This window comes from Chenopodium quinoa, unplaced genomic scaffold (genome assembly GCF_001683475.1).
Source record: "Chenopodium quinoa cultivar QQ74 unplaced genomic scaffold, ASM168347v1, whole genome shotgun sequence".
NCBI classification, from domain to species: domain Eukaryota; kingdom Viridiplantae; phylum Streptophyta; class Magnoliopsida; order Caryophyllales; family Amaranthaceae; genus Chenopodium; species Chenopodium quinoa.
This window is the reverse complement of record NW_018745454.1, coordinates 3,708,959-3,731,467: the sequence shown is the minus strand read 5'-3', so window position 1 is coordinate 3,731,467 and position 22,509 is coordinate 3,708,959. Positions and strand designations below refer to the sequence as shown.

Here is a 22,509-nt window from a genome sequence, read left to right as displayed (position 1 = left end):
AGGCTGCGTAGAATTGTAAGGATGAAATTTTGAAGTGTTATATGCAGTGGCGGATCCAGGATTTTCGAACTTATGAGTCACCATCAATAATTGATCACTTGTTTCAATCCAAAAATTATATTTCACCAAAATGATTTCAATCCAAAAATAGGATATAAAAATACATACTATAAAAATATTACATTAAACTAACTTTATGATTTTTTTACTTAAAAACAAGAATTATTAAAAAAAAAAAGTTAGATAACTTAAGAGACCGGTTATTAAATATAACAAGTCTCTAATGACGTGGTGGCAATAGCAGCAACAAAGAGACCACCTATCTGATATTTTAATAGGCGGTCTCTTTGAGATATAAAAAACTGACAGTGGGCTAATCTCAAATAAAAGCAAAAAAGAGACCGCCTATCTGTAGATTTTTTTTATTTTTTTTATTTTTTAATTTTTTTTTTGTGCTGGTGAGTCACGTGACTCACTGTGCACCTTAATAGATCCGTCCCTGGTTAAGATTTGAAAAATGTCACTGAAATAATTTTATAGATTGTGAACTCTCATTCTAATGATCTAATCTCGTATATTAGCAATTAGCATCATGTTAAACGGAAGGGTAATTTTGCTGCCTATTATCTCACCAGATTATTATCTTTTAAAGTTGAACAAGATTGAAAAAATCATTGTTCGTGTGAGATTTTCTCTTATGTACTTATAAAATGTTATTTTTGAATCATGAATAATATAGCATTGTTCTTTCTTCGATCATCCACCTTTAAATAAAAAAAATTGTCCTCAAAAGGTGTTAAAAATTAAACCAAATCGAGTAGATTTACCATAACTCGAATCCTAACTAGACCCGACCCAATAAGGCAATAACCCACTTTATTGACCCCTCACCTTATTCTTAGTTTTTTTACACCACTGAGGATTAAAAAAGAATAACGGAATACTTCATCATTCACTTTTTCAAATGTTGTTTTTAACATTTCTGCATTTGGTTACTTGACATACATCTCCCATGTTTTCGACCTTTAAAAATCAGCCATGATTTCAGTTTGAAATAAAAAAAAATAAAAAAAAATTGTGCAAAAATTCAGCTTCTATTTTTTGAGACTATCAAATTCTGTTTCCATTTTTCTGCTGCAAGTATTCTGTACTCTGTTTAATTCTTCAATTCCATCATAATTTTGTTAAATAAACACTTAATTCTGGAATAAACCCTTTTAGTCAGTGGATAATCTTCTGCTTTTGAAAATTAAGTTATTTAATTTGGTTGATAATTGATGTAAATGTGACTTGCTTCTTTAATTGTAAGAGTTTTATTTATTTATGCAAAGCAAGTGATTTGTTTGCTGCTCTTTGAGACTTAGCTTGGTTTTGAGCTTTTGTGTTCCAAGTACTAGTATATGGGAATTTAGGGTTTTTGTTTTTGTACGGACATTTTTTTTATACATTAATTTAGGAGTTTTGGTGTATAAATATTCAGTTATATTTTCATACTAAATATGTGCTGGAATTATTTGCATTACAATATGAAAAAGTTGATATTTTTTATTTTCAGTAGTATATACTAATTTGGTAGTTCAGCCATTTTGAACTTTAATTTGGCCTATTTTTGTGGTGGAATGGCTGGAATTTCTTGTGGGAAGTGAGTGATCTTTGTTTTGTGAGACGATGATTTAGTGCTTAATTGTAATTTAGCAGTGAATCTATCAACTTATGTACTATCCTTGGAATAAATTTCAAAGGGTGTTGTTGGGAGTGCAATATATGACTCCAGAGATTAATTTGCTGCAAATTTTCAATGTATTGTGTCTGTTATATTATCTAATCACTCCTTGCTCCATATTCAGATGGCTTGTCGACGAATGTTGAGTAAACAGATAAAACAAGGCACCCTTTTCCAGAGATGTTATCACCCGTCATTGAGCCACATTGTTCATCGCGGTGATAAAAGTGATGAGAACTCCCAATCACCATATCCAAGCCCACTCAGTCAACTTGAATGTGGAATTAGTAATAATGTTTTGTCACACATTCATAATGGAAGCAACATTGGTGGTAATGGGGGTTTTAGAGCGCATTTTGGATGGAATAAACGGTTCCCTGTTGTCATATTACCTGAAAGTGTTGTACCGTCGTTATCTAGAAAGATTTCAAGCGCAGCTGGTGAAGGATTTGATAATGCTCAACCTCATGGTGACAACATTACTAGCATTCTAACTAGTGAAAATGTGGAAGTAGTGTCCTCACAAGTTCCTGCCATCAATGAGGTAGCTGTTGCAGCTGCTGATTCTGCCTTCCCAATTGCTGCACTGCAGTACTTGATTGATGCCGTGCAGACATTGACTGGATTGAATTGGTATATCTCCTTGTTTTATTATTATATTTTTTTGTAACTCCGGCTATTTTATTTTCATCTCTATACTTTTCTTATTTTGTAGACCTTAACAACTCTTTGTGTTTGAAGTCTATTATAAGATTAAACATTTAAACCACCCTAAAAGATCAGTCTTTTGGTTTATTATGTAACAATTTGTTTGTTGATGGGGATGACAGGGGCAGTCTGTCTGTTTACTTTGATTTAGTGATATAATTTCCATTTCAAATTTTCAAGTGCTTAGTGCTTTTGAAATAACAAAACTATGTAATAATATAGCTTAAGCTCTCGAAGTATTTGCATTCTAGTGCAATATAACAAGGTGTTGAGATTGGAACTTCCGTATTTTCGGGTGGGCTAGAGTAGAGAAAAGATGTCTTTGACTGGTGAATCAGGCTATGTTATCATGTCCAGAATATTAAGGGGGTTAAGAACCTGAAATAGGCACATTCTTTTCTTTTGGGTGGAGAATAGTTTGAATTGAGGATTTCTTTGATATTTTAATAAAAGGTTATCCTACAAATTTCATTTCCGTTTTTTGTGCAACTATAAAGGATTTTTTTGCTGTGTTTTTCCTCTCACTGTGTGTGCGCGTAGGGGGGGGGGGGGAGGATGAGGTTTGAGCCTTTAGTTTGGAAGCAATACAAAGTTAATACTCATTTGCTGTGGACTCATGTTTCAAGGAAAGTTGAGTGGGTGTAAAAAAAGTGAATATACTGAGAAAGATAATGGCAGGTAGGTGTAAGAAATTTTTGGATTAAGTAAAAGAGAGTGAGTGGAAAGGTATAACTAATATGGAGTATGGGGTAAGATGTAAAACATGTTTGCCAAAATTAGAATAAATTAGAAGTGGGTACATCATATAAAAAAAAAAGAGGGAGTATAAGATGGCCAGTTAATTATGATCTGGAAACTTAGGTAATAGACTGTTAAAATCTGTAATTTGGTTTGCATGTTTTGAGGCCTCACCGAGTCACCGTAATATGAGATTTTGTATTTCTATTAGATATTTTCCTTGACATTGTCTTTCTTTACCTCTCAGGTGGGCAGCTATTGCTATAACAACTTTAATGGTTGAAGGATCAACCATTCCTTTTGCGATAAATGAGATTAGAGCTGCTTATAAACGTAAGGTGAGTCTATGTGCTTGTAATTTCGAGTGATTGTCCCTTTTTATCCCCCTTTTCTTATCTGTATAATAGCTACTTCTTTTGGATTATCATTGCCCTTATACAATTTCAAAATCTGTCAAGAGTTTATGCTATGTGATTATGGAGACTTTACAAACTTTATGAAATGGAAGAGCATCTCAGCCTTTTCACATAAAGCATCTGAAAGCTGCTTATATAAACTTAATGTGAATCTCTGTGCGTGGATATTTGAATAATTTATCACCCCCCCCCCCCTGTTTTCTTCTGTCATTTGTAAAATAGCTAGCTGCTTTAGATTTTCATTGCCACCATAACTTTCATCATCTGTCTAAAGGTTATGCTTTGTTTATGTGTTATTAACAAATAGTACTGTATGGCGGAGCAAACTTTTCTGGGAAAATATTATATTCTTCTGTTTAGCACTTTTTTATCAATTTGTATTCCAATGAATTTGATCCTTTTTTCTTAATGTTTTCTGCTTGATGCAAGGACAGTTGGACAGACATAACTGCTATGTTGAACCTCATCATTTACAGTTTTACACTGTTTATTTTATGATGTTAAATAAAATGGGTTGAAAGTAAGTCACCCATTCTTAATTATCATTGTACTTCCTCTGCTACCCTTCTTTGGTTTCTGGATTATAAGGAAATGTAGGGAGTAAGATGTTGTGTTCTTAGGCCACTTTGTGATCCATCTCTTACTTTTGCATGATGGTCTGATGCCGTCATGTGTGCTATCATTATCGTGATCATGTCAACACATTAAGCTTCTCTTACTTAGTTACTTGTGTTATTGTGATTGGCTTAAACCAAAGTGATGAAATATATTTCAGTCGTGATGCTAGTATGCCAATTCAATGTATATTCATTCCTGTGCAGTTGCTACGTTTGGAGGAGCTGAAAAAGAAATGGCATTTGGTATGAACTTCCCTTATATTGTACCACTAACTAATTGTCTATTAGATTAGATATATCATCTGAAATGAGATACTGGAAGGCAGGTTAACAATTCGTCCTTGTGTCTTTATATGATGCATGCAATGGAAACTCATATTGCTATCCTGATTTATGTATAGGGTAAGGTTTCCAAATCCGAAATTCTAAAGGAATGGAATGTTATCCGTAATCAGTAAGTAATTTTTTTTAGACTTGCTATCTATGAGATCTAAAAGATCCCCTAATTTGCACAAGCAAATCTTATTGTGTTGGCTGGGTTAGCATCTGATCTACATTTTTTTGGAATGATGAGATGACAGACTTGAAGTTTACCCGAAATTAACTCTGATTCGGGGTTCTATTTCCATAAGCTTTTTCTTTGCTGTAAGATTTCAAACTTTTAACTTATATGCATCTTGCTCTTTTAATTCAAATAGCATTTATTCTAATTTTTATCTCAAACTTCTTTGATGACATATCAGATCTCAAACATGGTTGAGAAGGTTCCATCATTGAAATATGGTGGAGCATTCTGGTTCACTGATCTTACTACTCCAGATAGTTTGTATATTTGTCCAGTTCTGACAGTACTATTATTCTTAGCCCACACTGAGGTGAGGAATTGCTATGCACTGCTGAGCACCTCTTGCTGTTGCTCCTCATATCATCTAATACCTACGTTTTTTTTAGTTGACGCATATTCTTTTTTTGGAAGTTTTTATTTATTTATTTATTTTCAGCTGACCCCACTACAAACTTGATTAAAATCAGCTAAACACATGGTCTACCCACTTGCTTTAACAAGAGAATGGGGGGGGGGGGCGATACTAATATTTCATTGTTATTTTAACTCTCTTTATTCTTGCTTACTACAATTTAATTAGTGCAACACTAATATTTCATTGTTATTTTAACTCACTTTATTCTTGCTTACTACAATTTAATTAGTGCAACATGCTGAGAAGCTTGAAAGGACATCCGTCAGCGGGTGACTTTAAGAGATGCTCAAGGACCTTTGCTATTCTTGCAGTGCCCCTTACAATGGATTTTTCTAAGGTATTTCCGATGGCATTCATCAAATGTTGATAAGACTTGTACAAAGTTTTGTAGAGAAATAAGTACAAATAGTTTATCATAGTTGCTTCATCTCATTTCACATGACTGAGATCAGTGTTTGACATGCTCCTCCACGCCACCAAGTCATCCCACTTATTGTTGGCTCATTGGCTGTACTTTGTATATGCTTTTTCTAATGGTGAAGCCTAAATTTTTTATTTCATGGAAGTTGTTTTTTTTTTCCTGACTTATTATTAGCCAAGGGGGGTTCTTAAAAAGAAAAAAGGGGAACAAAGATTAGAAATGAACATAAAGGAAAGCCATAGGCTTGTTTCATGAATTGAACCCAAGCATGAAAGCAGCTATGGAGCTCTATCTGGAGTAAAAACCATCACTATAATAGCTTCTCGAATACTTAAAAGAATTGTGCAAAGATACTGTCAAGAAATCTTTTAAGGCAGTCCCTGTCTACCAGTCCCTTCCCATTTCCTATGTGGCTAGCATTACTCTGATGTAAAACCCCACGTTATGTGATTCAGTTCGGGTTCGCATATTGATTCCTCTAAATGCATACCTGTGCTCCCTTGTGTATGAATTTCTGATTTAATTCCCTAATATTGAGGATGACAATATTATTGCAGGCATTCTTCTGTTATTTGATAACCTCCAGGCTGTTTATGTTGTCACGTGGAACAGGTGAGTCTTTGACCCTTTTTGTTAAATCTACTATTGCTTCATAGCTTTTTAGCAGTCTATTTGCCACAAATCTCAGCCATCCACGTCCATGAACACCCGATAAGTTGAGCCAGAGTACAAAACTAGTATTCGTGCCTTCTAGATGGAATTACCACAGAAATGGCCACGATTTGGTTTAGTGTTTGAAGTCCAAAGTCCAAACTGCCTGAAAATCTTGCTCCTAGTATTATATATGTTTATTTGAAATTATCATTCCTATCAATTAGGGAAACAAATAGATTTAAGAAGTTTGTTCCTCGTATGCATTTTGTATGTGGATTCTATTTGCTGAAGGTTCACAGCAGCATCATCAGAACGTTGTTCTGGTGTCCACTTTATCCTTAAGAGCTATAGAAACTTCTATAGAATTGTATGCATTGGTTAGAAATTTCAAAGTGGTTTTAATAAAGCTGATCATGGTCGGGCTAGGCCCTTTGAAAAGAATTGGGCAGGGTCAGAAAACCTAGTTGTCCCTTTTCTAAAAACAATTTATTTGCGTGCTGGTTGCAGAAAATATTACATCATTGATGAGTCATAGCTGTGAATGTCCACATTGTGATAAATTTTCTTTCCTGCAGTTTTAAAGCGCTCAGAAGTGAGAAAGTTCTTGGATCTTCCAAGAGCACCCTGTCACGACCCACACATTCCACCCCTCACTAGGGCCATTGGACGGTAGGCAACAATCGTGGCTAGGGGGAATGCCCTTGGTGCGCGCTGGCTAGGCCAGAGACACCCTCCCCCTATAGAGCTTTATATTGCTCCAGTGCTGTCACCCTAGTGAACACCCAAGTGACAGTAACACAATAATGGGCTATTTGGGGACCCAAATGAAGTCCGATTGAGCCCAAATTTGGGGGTCCACCATTTTTAGGCCCAATGAACATCATGGTGGTGTTAGATTTTGAAGGAGAAGTCCGGAAGGTTCCAGAATACTCAAGGAGACTCGAGGTGCATCCGGAAGCTTCTAGAACCCTCCATTTGAGGAGGTTAGTGAAGGTTCTAGGCCATGCTTAGAACACTATAAATAGGGGACTTGGCCTTCATTTGGAGGCATCTCAGAAAATATTTGTAAACACTCTCTCTCAAGCTATAAAAGCATTCAAAATATTTATATCCTCTTGTGTTCTCAACATTCCTTAACTTTCGTTGCATACTCTTGCTTGAAGCATTTCGGGGTTAAGCCTTGACTAGCATTCGAGGGAGGGAAGTTAGTAGGCTAGCGTGCATAAGACTAGGGGGATTAGCCAGCACGTGACAACGTGGTATCAGAGCAGCTACGGTCGCGGGGGACTATAGTGCTGTCGAGCTTTGTTAGCAAGTTGTGAGCGAAGGAGGAAGAATGGCAAAGAGCAAGGACGGCAAGGACGCTAGTGCTTCACAAACAACCGAGGGCTATGCGCCCGAGGCTCTCATTCAAGCTGTCCAAAAGCTTGAGAAGCGAGTGAATAAAGTTGATGAGAGATCGGCCAAAGCCGAAGTTGCTGCTTGCGACATGACGGATTCTGTCGGCAAGGTCGAGAATGAAGTTATTACGCTCAAAGGGCAGTTAGGGGAACTAGACAATCGTCTAGAGGAGGTATCCCTTGATGCTCAGTCACTCGCTGATCAGGCTTTTGAGAAGATGATGGGCGAGATGGCGAAAATGCGTGAGGAGTTCACGGGGGAACTCCTTGCTTTGAAGAAGGAGAATGAGCTCCTCAAGGAGGAACTCACGTTGCTAAAAAGGACTACGGTGGCTGGGGGCGCCACCATTCAAGTCGGTCCTAAGGTGGAAATCCCCAAGCCTCCAAAGTATCATGGAAAGAGGGATGCTCGGGAAATTGACAACTTCCTATGGAGCATGGAGCGATACTTTGAGGCTGTGCACTTGGAGGAGGATGCCTCCAAGATTAACGCTGCCACTATGTATCTCAGAAAATACTTGTAAACACTCTCTCTCAAGCTATAAAAGCATTCAAAATATTTATATCCTCTTGTGTTCTCAACATTCCTTAACTTTCGTTGCACACTCTTGCTTGAAGCATTTCGGGGTTAAGCCTTGACTAGCATCCGAGGGAGGGAAGTTAGTAGGCTAGCGTGCATAAGACTAGGGGGATTAGTCAGCACGTGACAACGTCCTTGAATTGGTCCCATGTTCGGATGGAACATGAACCACTCTTGATGTCTTGTTCACGCCTTCTCCACCACAGAATGGCATCATCTCCGAAGGGGACGAGGCGAAGACGGCATGCGTGACCAGGTATGGTTCTTATGAGTTCTTGGTGATGCCTTTTGGACTCACCAACGCCCCTGCTACTTTTTGCACCTTAATGAATAAGATTTTTTGGCCTTTCCTTGATAAATTTGTAGTCGTCTATCTCGACGATATCGTCGTGTATAGCGACAACTTACAAGATCATGTGGAGCATTTGAGACAGGTGTTCCAGGTCTTACGAGAGAACGAGCTTTATGTGAAGCAAGAGAAGTGCTCGTTCGGACAGGAGGAGGTGTCCTTCCTGGGACACCATATTAGAGCCGGAAAGATAATGATGGAGCATGACAAGGTGCAAGCCATCAGGGAATGGGAGGAGCCCAAGAACGTGTCGGAACTACGTTCTTTCCTTGGGCTCGCCAACTATTACAGGCGGTTCATCATGAGCTACTCAGCACGGGCGGCGCCATTGACTGACTTGTTAAAGAAGAAGGCACAATGGTGTTGGAGCGACAAATGTCAAGAGGCCTTTGATGACTTGAAAGATGCCGTCACCAAAGAGCCCGTATTAGCGCTGCCCGACTACTCAAAGCCATTCGAGCTACACACTGATGCCTCAGATTTTGCTATCGGAGGAGTTCTCATGCAAGAAGGGCATCCAGTGGCCTATGAGTCACGTAAGCTCAATGACACTGAGAGGAGATACCCAGTGCATGATAAGGAGATGACAGCTATCATTCATTGCTTGCGTGTCTGGAGACATTATTTGCTTGGGAGTCGGTTCACCATCTATACCGACAATGTTGCAACAAGTTACTTCCAAAATCAAAAGAAGCTTAGCCCCAAGCAAGCTCGATGGCAAGACTTCCTGGCTGATTTTGACTACGCTATGGAGTACAAGCCAGGGAAGGTGAATGTAGTTGCTGATGCTCTGAGCCGCAAAGCAATCTTTGCTAGCGTGAGCAGCATAGCTAGCACCCTCCTTAATCGAGTCAAGGATGGCTTAAAGGAGGATTCTATGGCCAAGAGTTTGATGGACTTGGCTAACGAGAGGGAAAGACCCAACGCTTCTGGATAGAGGATGGGATACTCTACACCGTCAGACGTCGCACCTATGTGCCTAAGTGGGACAACCTTAGGCGGGACATCATGAAGGAGTGTCATGATTCATTATGGGCTGGTCACCCTGGGATACAGCGGACAATGGCACTCTTGGAGGAGGTATACTACTGGCCTCACATGCGGGACGATATAGAGGCCTATGTGAAGACTTGTCTTGTGTGCCAGCAAGACAAGGTAGAGCAACGTGTGCCAGCAGGACTCTTGGAGCCCTTGCCTATACCAGAGAAGCCATGAGAAAGCGTCTCAATGGATTTCATATCAGCCTTGCCCAAGTCAGAGGGGTTTGGCTCTATCATGGTAGTAGTTGATCGCTTTTCCAAGTATGGGACTTTTATACCGGCACATAAGGATTGCACAGGGGAGCAAGCCGCCAAGTTATTCTTCAAGAATGTGGTCAAGTACTGGGGCTTGCCAAAGAGCATCGTCAGCGACCGTGATCCAAGGTTCACCGCCAAATTTTGGACGGAGCTTTTCAAGTTGCTAGGGTCAGGTCTACATTTCTCCACAAGCTTCCACCCGTAGACGGATGGGCAGACAGAACGAGTGAACGCTTTGTTGGAGCTCTATTTGAGGCATTTTGTGAGTGCCAATCAACGAGATTGGGCAAAGCTCATAGACATTGCCCAATTCTCCTTTAATCCGCAGCGGTCCGAGGCAACCCAGCAAAGCCCCTTTGAGATAGTCATGGGTCAACAACCCTTGACTCCACAAGCAGTTGTATCGGGCTACACGGGTAGCAGTCCCGCTGCCTACAGATTAGCTAAGGGATGGCACGAGCAGCTCGACATCACCAAGGCTTACTTGAATAAGGCCGCTAAGAAGATGAAGAAGTGGGCCGAAAAAAACAGGCGCCCATTGGAGTTTCAAGAAGGCAACCTAGTCATGGTGAAGCTCTTGCCGCACCAATTCAAAGTCTTCCGCAAGGTGCATAAGGGGCTAGTGCGGAAGTATGAAGGGCCATTCCCGATCATTAGGAAGGTCGGGAAAGTTTCCTATAAGCTTGAGCTACCTCCCAAGCTGAAAATACATCCGGTGTTCCATGTTAGCATGTTGAAGCCTTACCATGCCGATCTAGAGGATCAGACCAGGGGAAAATCACAACGGGCACCTACGGCCGTGGTAGCATCGTTTGAAAGGGACATTGAGAGCATCGAGGCAAAGAGAGTCATAAGGCGTCGAGGTGTGCCAAGCTACAACGAATACTTTGTTCGTTGGAAGGGTCTCCCGGACAGCGAGGCCACGTGGGAAAAAGAAGAAGATTTATGGCAATTTGCGGACAAGATCGAGGCATTCGAGTCGGGATCTTGACGAGGGCGTCAAGACTTAGGTGGGGGAGCATGTCACGACCCACACATTCCACCCCTCACTAGGGCCATTGGACGGTAGGCAACAATCGTGGCTAGGGGGAATGCCCTTGGTGCGTGCTGGCTAGGCCAGAGACACCCTCCCCCTATAGAGCTTTATATTGCTCCAGTGCTGTCACCCTAGTGAACACCCAAGTGACAGTAACACAATAATGGGCTATTTGGGGACCCAAATGAAGTCCGATTGAGCCCAAATTTGGGGGTCCACCATTTTTAGGCCCAATGAACATCATGGTGGTGTTAGATTTTGAAGGAGAAGTCTGGAAGGTTCCAGAATACTCAAGGAGACTCGAGGTGCATCCGGAAGCTTCTAGAACCTCCTAGGACATCCTTGAATCATCCGTAAATTCTAGAGTTGAGTAGATAATTCTAGAGCCTTGTACATAGAAGGAATGTACTAAAGAAATGTATAGAATAATCTAGAAAGGATTAGATCTAGAACCCTCCATTTGAGGAGGTTAGTGAAGGTTCTAGGCCATGCTTAGAACACTATAAATAGGGGACTTGGCCTTCATTTGGAGGCATCTCAGAAAATACTTGTAAACACTCTCTCTCAAGCTATAAAAGCATTCAAAATATTTATATCCTCTTGTGTTCTCAACATTCCTTAACTTTCGTTGCACACTCTTGCTTGAAGCAATTCGGGGTTAAGCCTTGACTAGCATCCGAGGGAGGGAAGTTAGTAGGCTAGCGTGCATAAGACTAGGGGGATTAGTCAGCACGTGACAACCCGCTCCTAAATCTTTTCCTCGTACATCCACCTCACAGTCCCAATCTGAGTCTTCCTCAGATTCAACAATTCAACAACATAACACGAAAAAGGAACCTAAACAGCCTGATGAGCCATGAAGTTGCACATTTCTCTTATTTCTGTTCAGTACGAGCTAGCAATTGTGAAACAATCAGATAAAAGATCAGATTATCTTGAGGCATAGGTCCAGTACTCCAGTCCTGTGTTCAAGTTATAAGGCCTCAGGAGCACATTTCTGTTATTTCTGTCCAGTACAGGCTAGCTATGAGCCTGTGACTTTGCTTCCATTGCTTTGTACTTCATTGCAGTTGTTTAGAGTTATGATATTTTGTTATATGTAATAGAAGACCTAACACAATAACACGCAACGTGTCATGGGAATCCATATAAGTGAGCGTGTGTAATTGAAGCCGTATTCTGTAAGGGAAGGTAGAAATGCGCATGTAAACAGTGTATCTACTAAAAGGCTTCAATCTATTGTACTCCATATTATCGAGATTACGGCATGAATCGGATCCTTTCTCTAACACGATGTCATGAAAATGAAGTAGGTATATTTGCTATATTAATTAATGATATTCCATTATCCTTCGTTCTAATCATTTACTAGTACTTAATATGAATTATGTGCATATGCTTTCTTCTTCTTCCCCATATTTTGACCTAGTGTTTTCTTTACTTGTTGTTTATTGGTTTGGTGTTACAGTAGTTAGCAATATTAGCTTGCATTGTCTAGACGTGTTTTAAATAACATAGAGTACATTTTAATCTCTTAAATTTTCAGTGGGACAAATATTGAGAACAAAGTGAGTATTTTACAAAAGCTAATCCCAATACACAACTCAAACACTAAGGGCTGACAACTAGTATGCTTAAACTACTACTCTGTATCATTGAAAAAGAATGAAAACTAAAAATTCCATTAAATCCCTATTCATTCTTCTTTTAAAAATTTGGACTCTTATAAATAGTATTTAAACAATTATGTAGACATCTTTACAAGTGTGTTATGGTTTCAAACCACCTTATGGCTTATATGACCACAAGAGTCCCCCCAGACATTCAGTTCATTTTTTTTTTTGAAAAAATGTCAAAAACTGATCCGAAATCGTGCATTCAATTTTAGACAATTTTTCACTATTTTAGACTCGGAAACAAAAATTCTCGAGATGCTTCCCATGGACCCTAATACACCTCGGGAGTCCATTTGGGTGGGTAAAACCATCCAATATGTCTTCAAAATGTCAATTTACTCGTTTATAACTTGTACCGATTTCATAAAACTCGAGGCTACCACAAACATTTATAACATCATAAAATGATCATATATGGTTCCAAACGACATTATATGACCCTAGAATGTATCCTTTGGTATATCGAGACTTTTCGACACCGGGTCCCGAAACCTCCGAAATTGGCCAAAAAACGTGTATTATAGCTTTCAATTTTGCCAATTTTCGACTTTTTTGACCTAGAAACAAAAATTACCGAGAAGCTATCTATAGACCCTAATACCCTCCGAGAGTCCAATTGAGTGGGTGGAGCCATCCAATTTGCCTTTAAGAATCTAATTTGCCCATTTTTGTACACACTTCTTGTATTTGCTATAAGCTTTCACAAGGCCTTTATTATGTCACCTCTTTTTTTTTTTGAACTCTTAAAAATACATTGTGGATATTTATTATTCTAAAAATATTAAATTTGTTTTTTTTTTACAAACAAAATACTACCTCCGTTAAATATTATCTGCAACTTTTGCCATTTCGGGATGATCAGGGTTATCTGCAACTTTCCATTTTTTTCCATTTTTAGTAAACAAAAAAGCATGAAATAACCATTTTACCCTCACTTATGTTTTATTTTTTTTTTAATTACTACCCTTATTATCTCCTAAACTAATCTTATTTCATAAACCTAAAACTAATCAGATCTACTCTAACCTAATGATTCCCTCCCTTTATTTCCCCATCTCCCTCCTTCTCTCCTCATTTACTGACTTCCCCAACCACCAAAAATTAATTTCTGATGGTTGGGTTTCCCTTTATGTTCATGAATCTTCTTCAGAAGATGAACCCTAGTTCATCATTTCCCACCTTCTCTCTCCTCTTTTACCTCGATTCTTCCTCTCCTTCTCTCCAGATCTACTCTTCACCAATCACCACACCATTTTCTGAGAAAAAAGAGTCCCCTACGAAAATGCCTAACCTTGGTCCTTTGAAAGATGCGTACATAGCAACAAATGATAAGGGTGAGGAGAATCTGATCAACCACTTCCTCCATTGCTTTGAAACTGGCAACCCTTTTCCTCGTGATTTCTACGAATCCGCTGAAACTCGTGGCTACTGTACTCTGTACACATACAGAGCTTTGGGTCAAGTCCTAAAGAGTATTGATGAGGAGGAACGGTTGAAGAGGGAGGAGGGGAAGTTAAAGAGGGAGGAAGATCCTCTTCCTATGGTGGTTGAATCTGGCTCTGCTGCTCCTGCTCCTGCAGATCTGGGTTCTGTTTGTCCTCTTCTTGCAGATCTGGTGGCTAAATCTGCTTTGGGGGTTGTTGTGGCTCCGAAAAAGGCCAGAACTAAGAGGCCTAGGTCACCCCCCAAGGTCAGATCTACCAGGAAGGCGGCGCGTGTTGCTCTTCGGAGGATGCGTGGGCTTCCAGACCATGAGTACATCATCATTTCTTCTGATGAGGATGAGGATATGGAGGAGGCTTCTCCTTCTCCTGCCAAGCAACCTGAATCTGGATGCTCTTCAGTCCCTGTGGTCAACTACTATGTGAGGCGGATGAACCGTTCGGTTCAACCCTCTGAGTGACTGCTTTCGTAACGATTCCTAACCCTAATCTCTTTCATTTATATTCTTGAGTCCCTCATATATCTTGGTTGGTTTGCTTTGATTTTTTGCATGTGTTCTGGGCTACCTTGTTTGTTTTTTACTGGATTATGTTGTTGGTGGGTGAATTATATGAGTCCTGTTGCCCATATGCTGGTGGATTGTTTTTTTTTTTTGGTGGATCTGTTGGATGAGCATGCCTGTGGCTTAATTATAGACCATGTGTGGCTGGAATGTTGTTCATATTATGTTTTAGTAATAATGATGGTGATATTGTGAGTAATACTCATGAATGATATGGTGTACTCTGTATTTTTGGCTGTGATAATGTTGCCTTATGCTGGTTGTCTGATTGAAAGAGTGTTGCCTTGATCTCTCTGTTTGTGTACTAAGAAAGATGGAACAAGGGATTGTGATTGATGAATGATGAATGCTGAGTTCAGTTTGGTTTGTTTGTTTTGTTGTGTGGTATATACAATGTTCTCAATGATCATGTTTTGTAGAGAACAATGTCTATGGGTTGGTGTTCTTGTTATAGCAGTGCTTCAATGAGTCCCCCCCTTCTGTTATTTGCCCCATGAATGTGTGGAGTCCCCCTTGTCTGTATGAAATTCCACCCATAGTGACTTGTATGGTTCAAATGATGAAGGGACTCCATTGAATTTCACTTAACACATTTGAGTTGCTCCAAGTTGTGAAGTGTAGTATTCAACACCATTGATAACCTTTCTGATGGACAATGGACATGTATTGCCATAACACTTCAAAAACTTGTCTTTATCATTTCATTCATATAGTGATTAAAAAAGTTGATGCACATAAACAAAAGACTTCACATTTGACTGCCTAACATGTTAGTTTAATCTAAATCACCAAAATACACCTAACCACCTATTCATTAACCATAGCATAAGGGAAAAAAAAAGGTTAAGTGGTTATGTGTGGCAGTCAATGTTGTCAGTGTGCAAAACCTGGTTTGTGGCTTGAGTCCCCTAATCTGCATCCACTTCCATATCTTCTGTTGCATCTTGAGTCCCTTGAGTGGCTGGCCTAAACATTGTGTTTAGGTACTCTACACTTCCCAGCACTATATCCCTTTGCACCTCCACCTTGTCTGGAAAAATGCCCAAATTCTCAAGCTTTTTTTTTTGTTCATATGAGGAATTTTGTACTTGTTACCCCCCTCTTCTTGCAGTATCATGATCATGTATTTTTGCAAAGTGATCCAAATGTACTTGTTCACCTCTGGTTTGAATGTGTCATAAGACTCAATGACCTTGTCCACTAGCTCATCCAAGTTGCTAGGAAATGATTGGTACTGCAGTGACTGAATAGACCTGAACAATCCTAAGTCTAGCACATTCAAGTCTGGTGGCTGAAACACCAGTTGAATGTTGAACCCATTTGCTGTAGTAGCTTCAATGAATTCTTGATCTCTGGGTATCTGGTGTGGTCTTGCATTGTCCCATTGTATTGTGACATTTTTGCTTAGACTTTGTGGCCATTTTGAGATGACTGATGGTATTACTTTTGTGAGCAACATTTCCCTAATGACCTCCCTGTTCACATTTTGTATTGCCTTGGTCTCCCATGTTCCTGCAGGCCTGTTTTTTCTTGATTTTTTTTCTTGCTCTTTGACTGTGAAAGGAAACATGCCATATTTCCCATCATGTAGTAGCTCCCCATTTCTCCCATACAATGGCTTTCCCACTACTGCCATAAACATTGCCTTCAGTTTGAATCTTCTTGACTGTTGAACTCTGTGTGGGTCTTCCTCACTTGGAAGGAGATAAAATCTCCTTTTATCTGGATTAAGATAGAACCATTTCTCATCTATGTGGATGACATGGTCCATATCATCAAATGTAGGGTCTTCATTCCCAATGATAGGATTAATGTAAGACAGAATCCATTTCAGTCTTGCAACTTTGTGGTCACTTGTGAGAGCTGGCTTGTTGCTGCTTGTATGTGTTCTGAGCCTTCCTTTTTTTTTTAAGTTGTGAAGAGTAACATGAGATATCTTCAATGCTGCTGCATAACTCCTCTCTGTCTGCCTAAGGTGCAGAGGCACTGACTGTAGGAATTCATCAGTAAATTCCCTTTGGTTTAGGCCATGTTCTGCCATACTTCTTGGACCTGACATCAATCACATCACCTTGTTCCAACTGTTTTTGAATGTCCTTGAAAACCCTTGTGATTGTTGATTTGTGTACATTGAATTTGTGTGATAATTCTTGCATGTACCCTCTTGGTAAGTTGCCATTATGCATTTTGAGTAAGATTGCATCTACAATCTCCCTCTTTTTGTGCAAATCAAGTTGTTTTCTGCTTGTTGCTGCTTGAATGTTGCCTTGATCTTCTGTTTGTTGATGTGCTTGTTGATCATTGTCTTGCTGCCCCTGTTCATCCATTACTTCATCATCAGAATCATCATACAAGCCATAATCTTGCATGTGTTCTTCATAGTCATAGTAAAGCTCTGCTAGTTCTTCTTCAGTTAACAGTTGATCAACCTCCAAAAACACCCCTTCTTCTAACTCTGCCATGACATTTACTACACATGAATTTTTCCAGCTCAAGGTTGATGAAACAGGAGTCCCTGCTGGTTTTTTTTTTGTGAAGAAGGGGCGTTCCTGTAAGGGTAAAAGGATGATGGAGGTGCCAAGCCAATGAAGCGTTTGATTTGTGAAGATCATGTGCAGCACTGACTTTAGTTAGGATAATTTTTTGGATATTTAGGGACTTAATGACTGTGATTAGTGCTAACTTTTGGAAAACTAATAGTGTAATCTTAAAAATTTCATGGCTTTTCTTTTGGGAGAAACATTGAATGCTTCTGTAATGAATGAGACTCCTTTTATATGCCTCTTAAATGCTCAATCTTTAATGCAGAAATCTGTTTTTTTTTTTTAGATTTTGGTGGGAGTTTTGAATCTCCAAAAATTTCAAATTGTTTGAAATTTTGGGGAAATTTTAAGAGGGAAATCTATTTCCCTCAAAAAACTGACAGATTTCCCCATTCAAATGCAAAAGGACCCTAAACCCTTTCTCTCTCCTCTACTTTAATTAAATCATCTAAACTTCCACTAATTTTCACCCCTCAAATTTTGCATCGTGAGCCGTAATCTGCTCCAAAGTTGCAGATAATATTTAACGGAGGTAGTATTAAATTTGTTTGCGAGAGAGTTTCCTCAAATTCTTACTTCGTACAAGTTAGCAAATGTTATTTTAGGGACAAAATTGTAAAAAGTTCACCTTTAAACGGAGATCATAAGCCCTTGTCAACTCTGAGCAAAGTAATGAATTCATTAGGCCTGATCACGGATCGGATATCCGATCCGATATCCGATTTCGGATCGGATATTCGAATCCGAAAATTTGCAAATTTGATATCCGTATCCGATCCGAAATGTTTCGGATATCCGAAATTTTTCGGATCGGATACTTCAATTATCCGTTATCCGAAATTTTTAAAAACTATTTTTTAAAATATTATTTTTTCCGTTTATTATAATAAACTATTTCATTATACAATGTGTTCTTTTCTTTTTTTTTGGGAAAAAGGGAGCATATTAAATTACTTAATCAAACGGTTCATACAAGGCATCATCAAAAAATCAAAACCAAAGCTTCCCTGATTGTCTCTAACAGAACAAACAGAAATAGAAAAGCTAAAGCAATAAGAGATCTGCATCCAATTAGTTGCTACTGTCCTGAAGGTCTTGCTCATAAATATCATTCACGCAAGTTGGAGCAACATCATGTGGTCTTTCATCATCCTCCATATTAATCGCAAGCTTCCATGTCAATGTAATTGAAGTCAATATTACGATCAGTCTTCAGAAATTCTCCAATATCCCTCAAAATGACAGCTAGTTCATTAGTTCCATAATTTTCTAGGATTTGCTTGCAAGCCACGATCCATCGCTTCTTCTGAGTTCTGATTACACAGCCTGCACCCGCCACTCCGGAATTTCTCCATGATCCGTCATATTAACCTTTTGAGTACCTTGTCCTGGCCTCTTCCACATTTCATACTGTTTACGAATGGCTGGAGCTTTTCCTTTCCCCTGAAAAACAGAATTAGTGGCAACCAAATCGACCATAAACCTGTTAAGCATAGTTACAGGATGAAGCATAACCAGGGCAGCAACAAGCCAACAACGGAGCAGCAAAACAGCAGGGCAGCAACAACGGAGCAGCAAAACAGCGGGTCAGCAACAACAATATCAGTACAGCAACACAGCACCATCAATACATCAACACAGCACCTGGCAACAATAAAAAAACAGCAATAGACAAACTAAAAAAACAGCAAAGCAACACACAAAACCACTAAACCAATTAACCAAGCAAATATTAAACACACAAAAACATATTAAACACACATAAAATAATCTCTACAAAGCTCCAAGCCACTAAAAATCCACAAACTCCAAATTAGTAAATTACACCACAAAAAACAAAATAAAAAAAAATTACAACTTCATCTTATGTATCTCAAGCTCCAATCTCCAATCTTCAAGCTCATCTTCAATTTGTCACATGTAATCATCAACAACGCCACTCGAAGGTTGCTCAATAAGTGGTAATAACTCTACACAACAATTTTTAAAAAGAATATAGAATAAAAAATTAGTTAGAAGTTAAAACTAAATTATGCAAATTAATTAAAAAAAAAACATAATAACTAATAAAATGTTTTACCTTCTTCAATTCTCTCAATATCTTCAAGATTTTATTCAACTACTAAAGGACCACGAGTATTTCGCAACCAATCTTGAGCACATATCAAAGCTTCAACCATATTTGATGAAAGTGAGCTACGAAATGGATCAAGTACTCGTCCACCCGTACTAAATGCAGATTCAGACGCTACAGTGGACACGGGAATAGCTAACACATCTTTCGCCATAAGAGCTACTATAGGATATCTTTCCCCACGATTCTTCCACCAATCTAAGGCATCAAAGCTCTTTCCAATAGTGTTAGGTTCTCTTTCATCATTTAGATACTTATCCAAATCACTCTTTTTCTCAAGATTGCTTTGACTTCCTATATCTCTCTCAAATTCAAATTCAGCCATGTCATGCCAATCCTCAAAGCTTTCCAAGTCTCTTGTAGTTAAATCAACCATATTGGATGGACTTGACCCACTTTGTGTTTGTTGAGAGGCATAATGTTCGTGCAAAGAATTCAACGCATCCTTAGTCTTATCATACAACTCTTTACCCTTATCCAAATCATATTGATCATCAATAGCCCACTTCACATATTGCATCTTTCGCCTTGGATCAAGTACAACAACAACATACAACATCAAATTGATATTATTCACATTTTCCCAATACTTATCATGTTTTCTTTTCATTCCATGGGCCATTAATCTTTCACCAAGATCACTACTTTCACACTTTCTCTTTATCATCTTTCCAATGGTAACAAGTTCTTGCAAATACACATTAGAAGTAACATATAAGGACCCAGAAAGTCTTAAAGTAGCATCATAAAATATCTTAAGAAAAGGGAGCAACGAAGCAACACGATCCCAATCATCATCAGTTGGAACACCATTAGACTTTGTCAATTCTTCATTAAATTTACCACCATCAGAAGTTTCAAGCAAATCAAAAGCCTTACGATAAATAGAAGCATATTCCAACATCAAGTAAGTTGAGTTCCACCTAGTTTCAACATCTAAGCAAAGATGACGTTTAGACTCAATTTGCTCTTGATTGACACAATTCTTAAACTTCTGCAATCTTGCGGGAGAAGATCTAACAAACCTTACCCCATTTCTTATTCTTTTTATTGACTCATCATTTTCTTTCAAACCCTCCCTCACAGTCAAATTGAGAATATGAGTTGCACAACGCATATGCACAAATTTTCCCCCCAACACAGCCCCATCTTTCCATCTTTGAAGTCTTCTTCTTATGTATTGAATACCTACATCATTTGAACTAGCATTGTCCACTGTTATAGTCATGACTCTACTAATGCCCCACTCAAGCAAGCATTTTTCTATCCCTTTACCAATAGCCTCACCAGAATGACCGCTAATTAGACAAAAATTTAAGATTTTTTTGTGCAATATCCAATTATCATCTATGAAATGAGCAGTCAAACACATGTAACTCAAGTTTTGACATGATGTCCAAGTATCAGTAGTAAGACAAATGCGAGAAGAAGACTTGGAAAAGTAACTTTTTAGCTTCTTTTTTTCCTCTACATATATACGATAACAATCTCTTGCCACAGTAAAACGAGAGGGGAAAACAAAGTTGGGTTGTGCAAATGACATGAAATAGCGAAAACCCTCATGCTCACAACATCTAAAAGGTTTCTCATGTATTATGACCATCTTTGCAAATGCTTTTCTACATTCATCTTGCTTAAATTTCCAAAGATCTAATCTACCTTTTCTCCCATTTACAAATGTCCCCGACATATTTTCATCCACACTACCATCTCCCTTAACTTGTTCAGTTTTCTCACTTTTCAAAGAAAGAAGTCTTTGTGATTTATCAATGTTAGGAGGGTATTCTTTGCACCTTTTAAGATGATTTTGCATAACAGTTGTACCACTCTTTGAGTCACCACAAACATCAGTTTCACAATAGTTACATTTAGCCCTCTTATCCCCATCTCTTGTGAATAACAAAAAGTGATCCCAAACCCAAGATCTTTTCTTCTTACCTTTTTTTGGAGCTCTAAGACCATCCGGCGCTCTCTCGGTTGGAATTTGTGCCTCCGAATCAGGTGGAACATCTTGTGGCTTTGGTTGTGAAGCATTTGCCGTAGATGTCAATGGATCATCACTTGAGGGGTTAACACTTGAGGGGGTAGCAGTAGCACTCTCCCCTGTCATATCCTCCATAAATCTGTCACTATAAGAGTATGTTAATATGTGAAAGACCATATATGACAACTATTGTTAATAATGAACACCCAAAAAAAGAAAAAAATTCAGTAGCAGAAAATTATGGCTCCTCCTACAAAGACAAAATCAAATTCCAAAATAACATTTTGAGATCATGATTAAAATACAGAGTCTGCAGCAAACTTCAGACATCAATTTGTTCAATTAGTTATACTAGAAATAAGCATATAAATAGTCTCATTATAGGTAGAACAACTATGACTCAATTGAGACCTTATAACATACAATGTGCATCATAGATAAATCGTTTATAACCGTTAAGAACCCGACACTCGTCCAACGAACAGTGTGTGCATGCAACTGATAAAATAGTTTGATTCAAGACACATCAAATACTAAATTTTCTAGTAGGCACAATTCTATATTATCATTAAATCTTAAATCAAAGCAAAATTAAATAAGAATTCCCATTTGATTAATTTTTTCTCCAGTTTCAGACATACCCATTTGATTAATTTTAGGAGGGAATCAGAGAACTATTAAGATAAACTAGATTAAAAATTGTTAATTTATGATTTATGCAAATCTAATTGAGAGTCTTGTTGAAGAAGGGGAGTTGAAGGGAGTCTCTTTCTCTTTACAAGACGAAAATGAAAAAAACGAAAGAAATCAACATCAACTCAAAAACAGACTTCCTACATTCAAGATACTCAACAGCATTTCAAGTTTCAGATATACACAAATTAATCAATGGGTGATTCAAAATTTCATATAGCATTCAAGTATTCAAGTATTCAAAAAAAACCCTAATTTCAGTAAGTTGTGAAATTTGTAAAGAGAGATGGAGTTTTACCTGAGCGAGAAGGAACTTGGAAGCAGTCAAGCATGCGGCGGCCGGCGAGAAGGAATGAGAGTTGAGAGAGGCAGAGAGGGAGGCGACTGAGAATTTGAGAAATTGAGAATGAGAGTCTGAGAGAGACAGAGAGCAGAAGAGGAGGCGACTGAGAAATTGAGAATGAGAAAGAGGGATTGAGGTTTAGTTGTTTACTGGTTTAGACTTTAGTAATGTAGTCAAGATCATGTGGTAAATCCGTAAATTGGTAATACTA

At 38.6% G+C, this 22,509-nt stretch overlaps 1 protein-coding gene across 2 annotated transcripts; it reads left to right on the top strand.

Annotated features, from left to right (window-relative positions):
- The first annotated feature begins 975 nt into the window (after positions 1 to 975).
- On the top strand, positions 976 to 17,606 carry LOC110714259 (mitochondrial inner membrane protein OXA1-like). 2 transcript variants are annotated; one of them, XM_021892758.1, is made up of 9 exons: positions 976 to 2,356; positions 3,417 to 3,507; positions 4,407 to 4,445; positions 4,604 to 4,656; positions 4,784 to 4,847; positions 4,946 to 5,077; positions 5,412 to 5,519; positions 6,161 to 6,215; positions 17,092 to 17,606. In XM_021892758.1, exons 1-9 carry the CDS (start codon positions 1,848 to 1,850, stop codon positions 17,100 to 17,102), a joined length of 1,062 nt encoding a protein of 353 aa, XP_021748450.1. In that variant the 5' UTR covers positions 976 to 1,847; the 3' UTR covers positions 17,103 to 17,606. The 2 variants fall into 2 exon arrangements, with proteins under 2 accessions (XP_021748450.1, XP_021748449.1); XM_021892757.1 differs by lacking the exon at positions 17,092 to 17,606 and adding an exon at positions 6,833 to 8,140.
- The last annotated feature ends 4,903 nt before the right edge of the window (positions 17,607 to 22,509 follow it).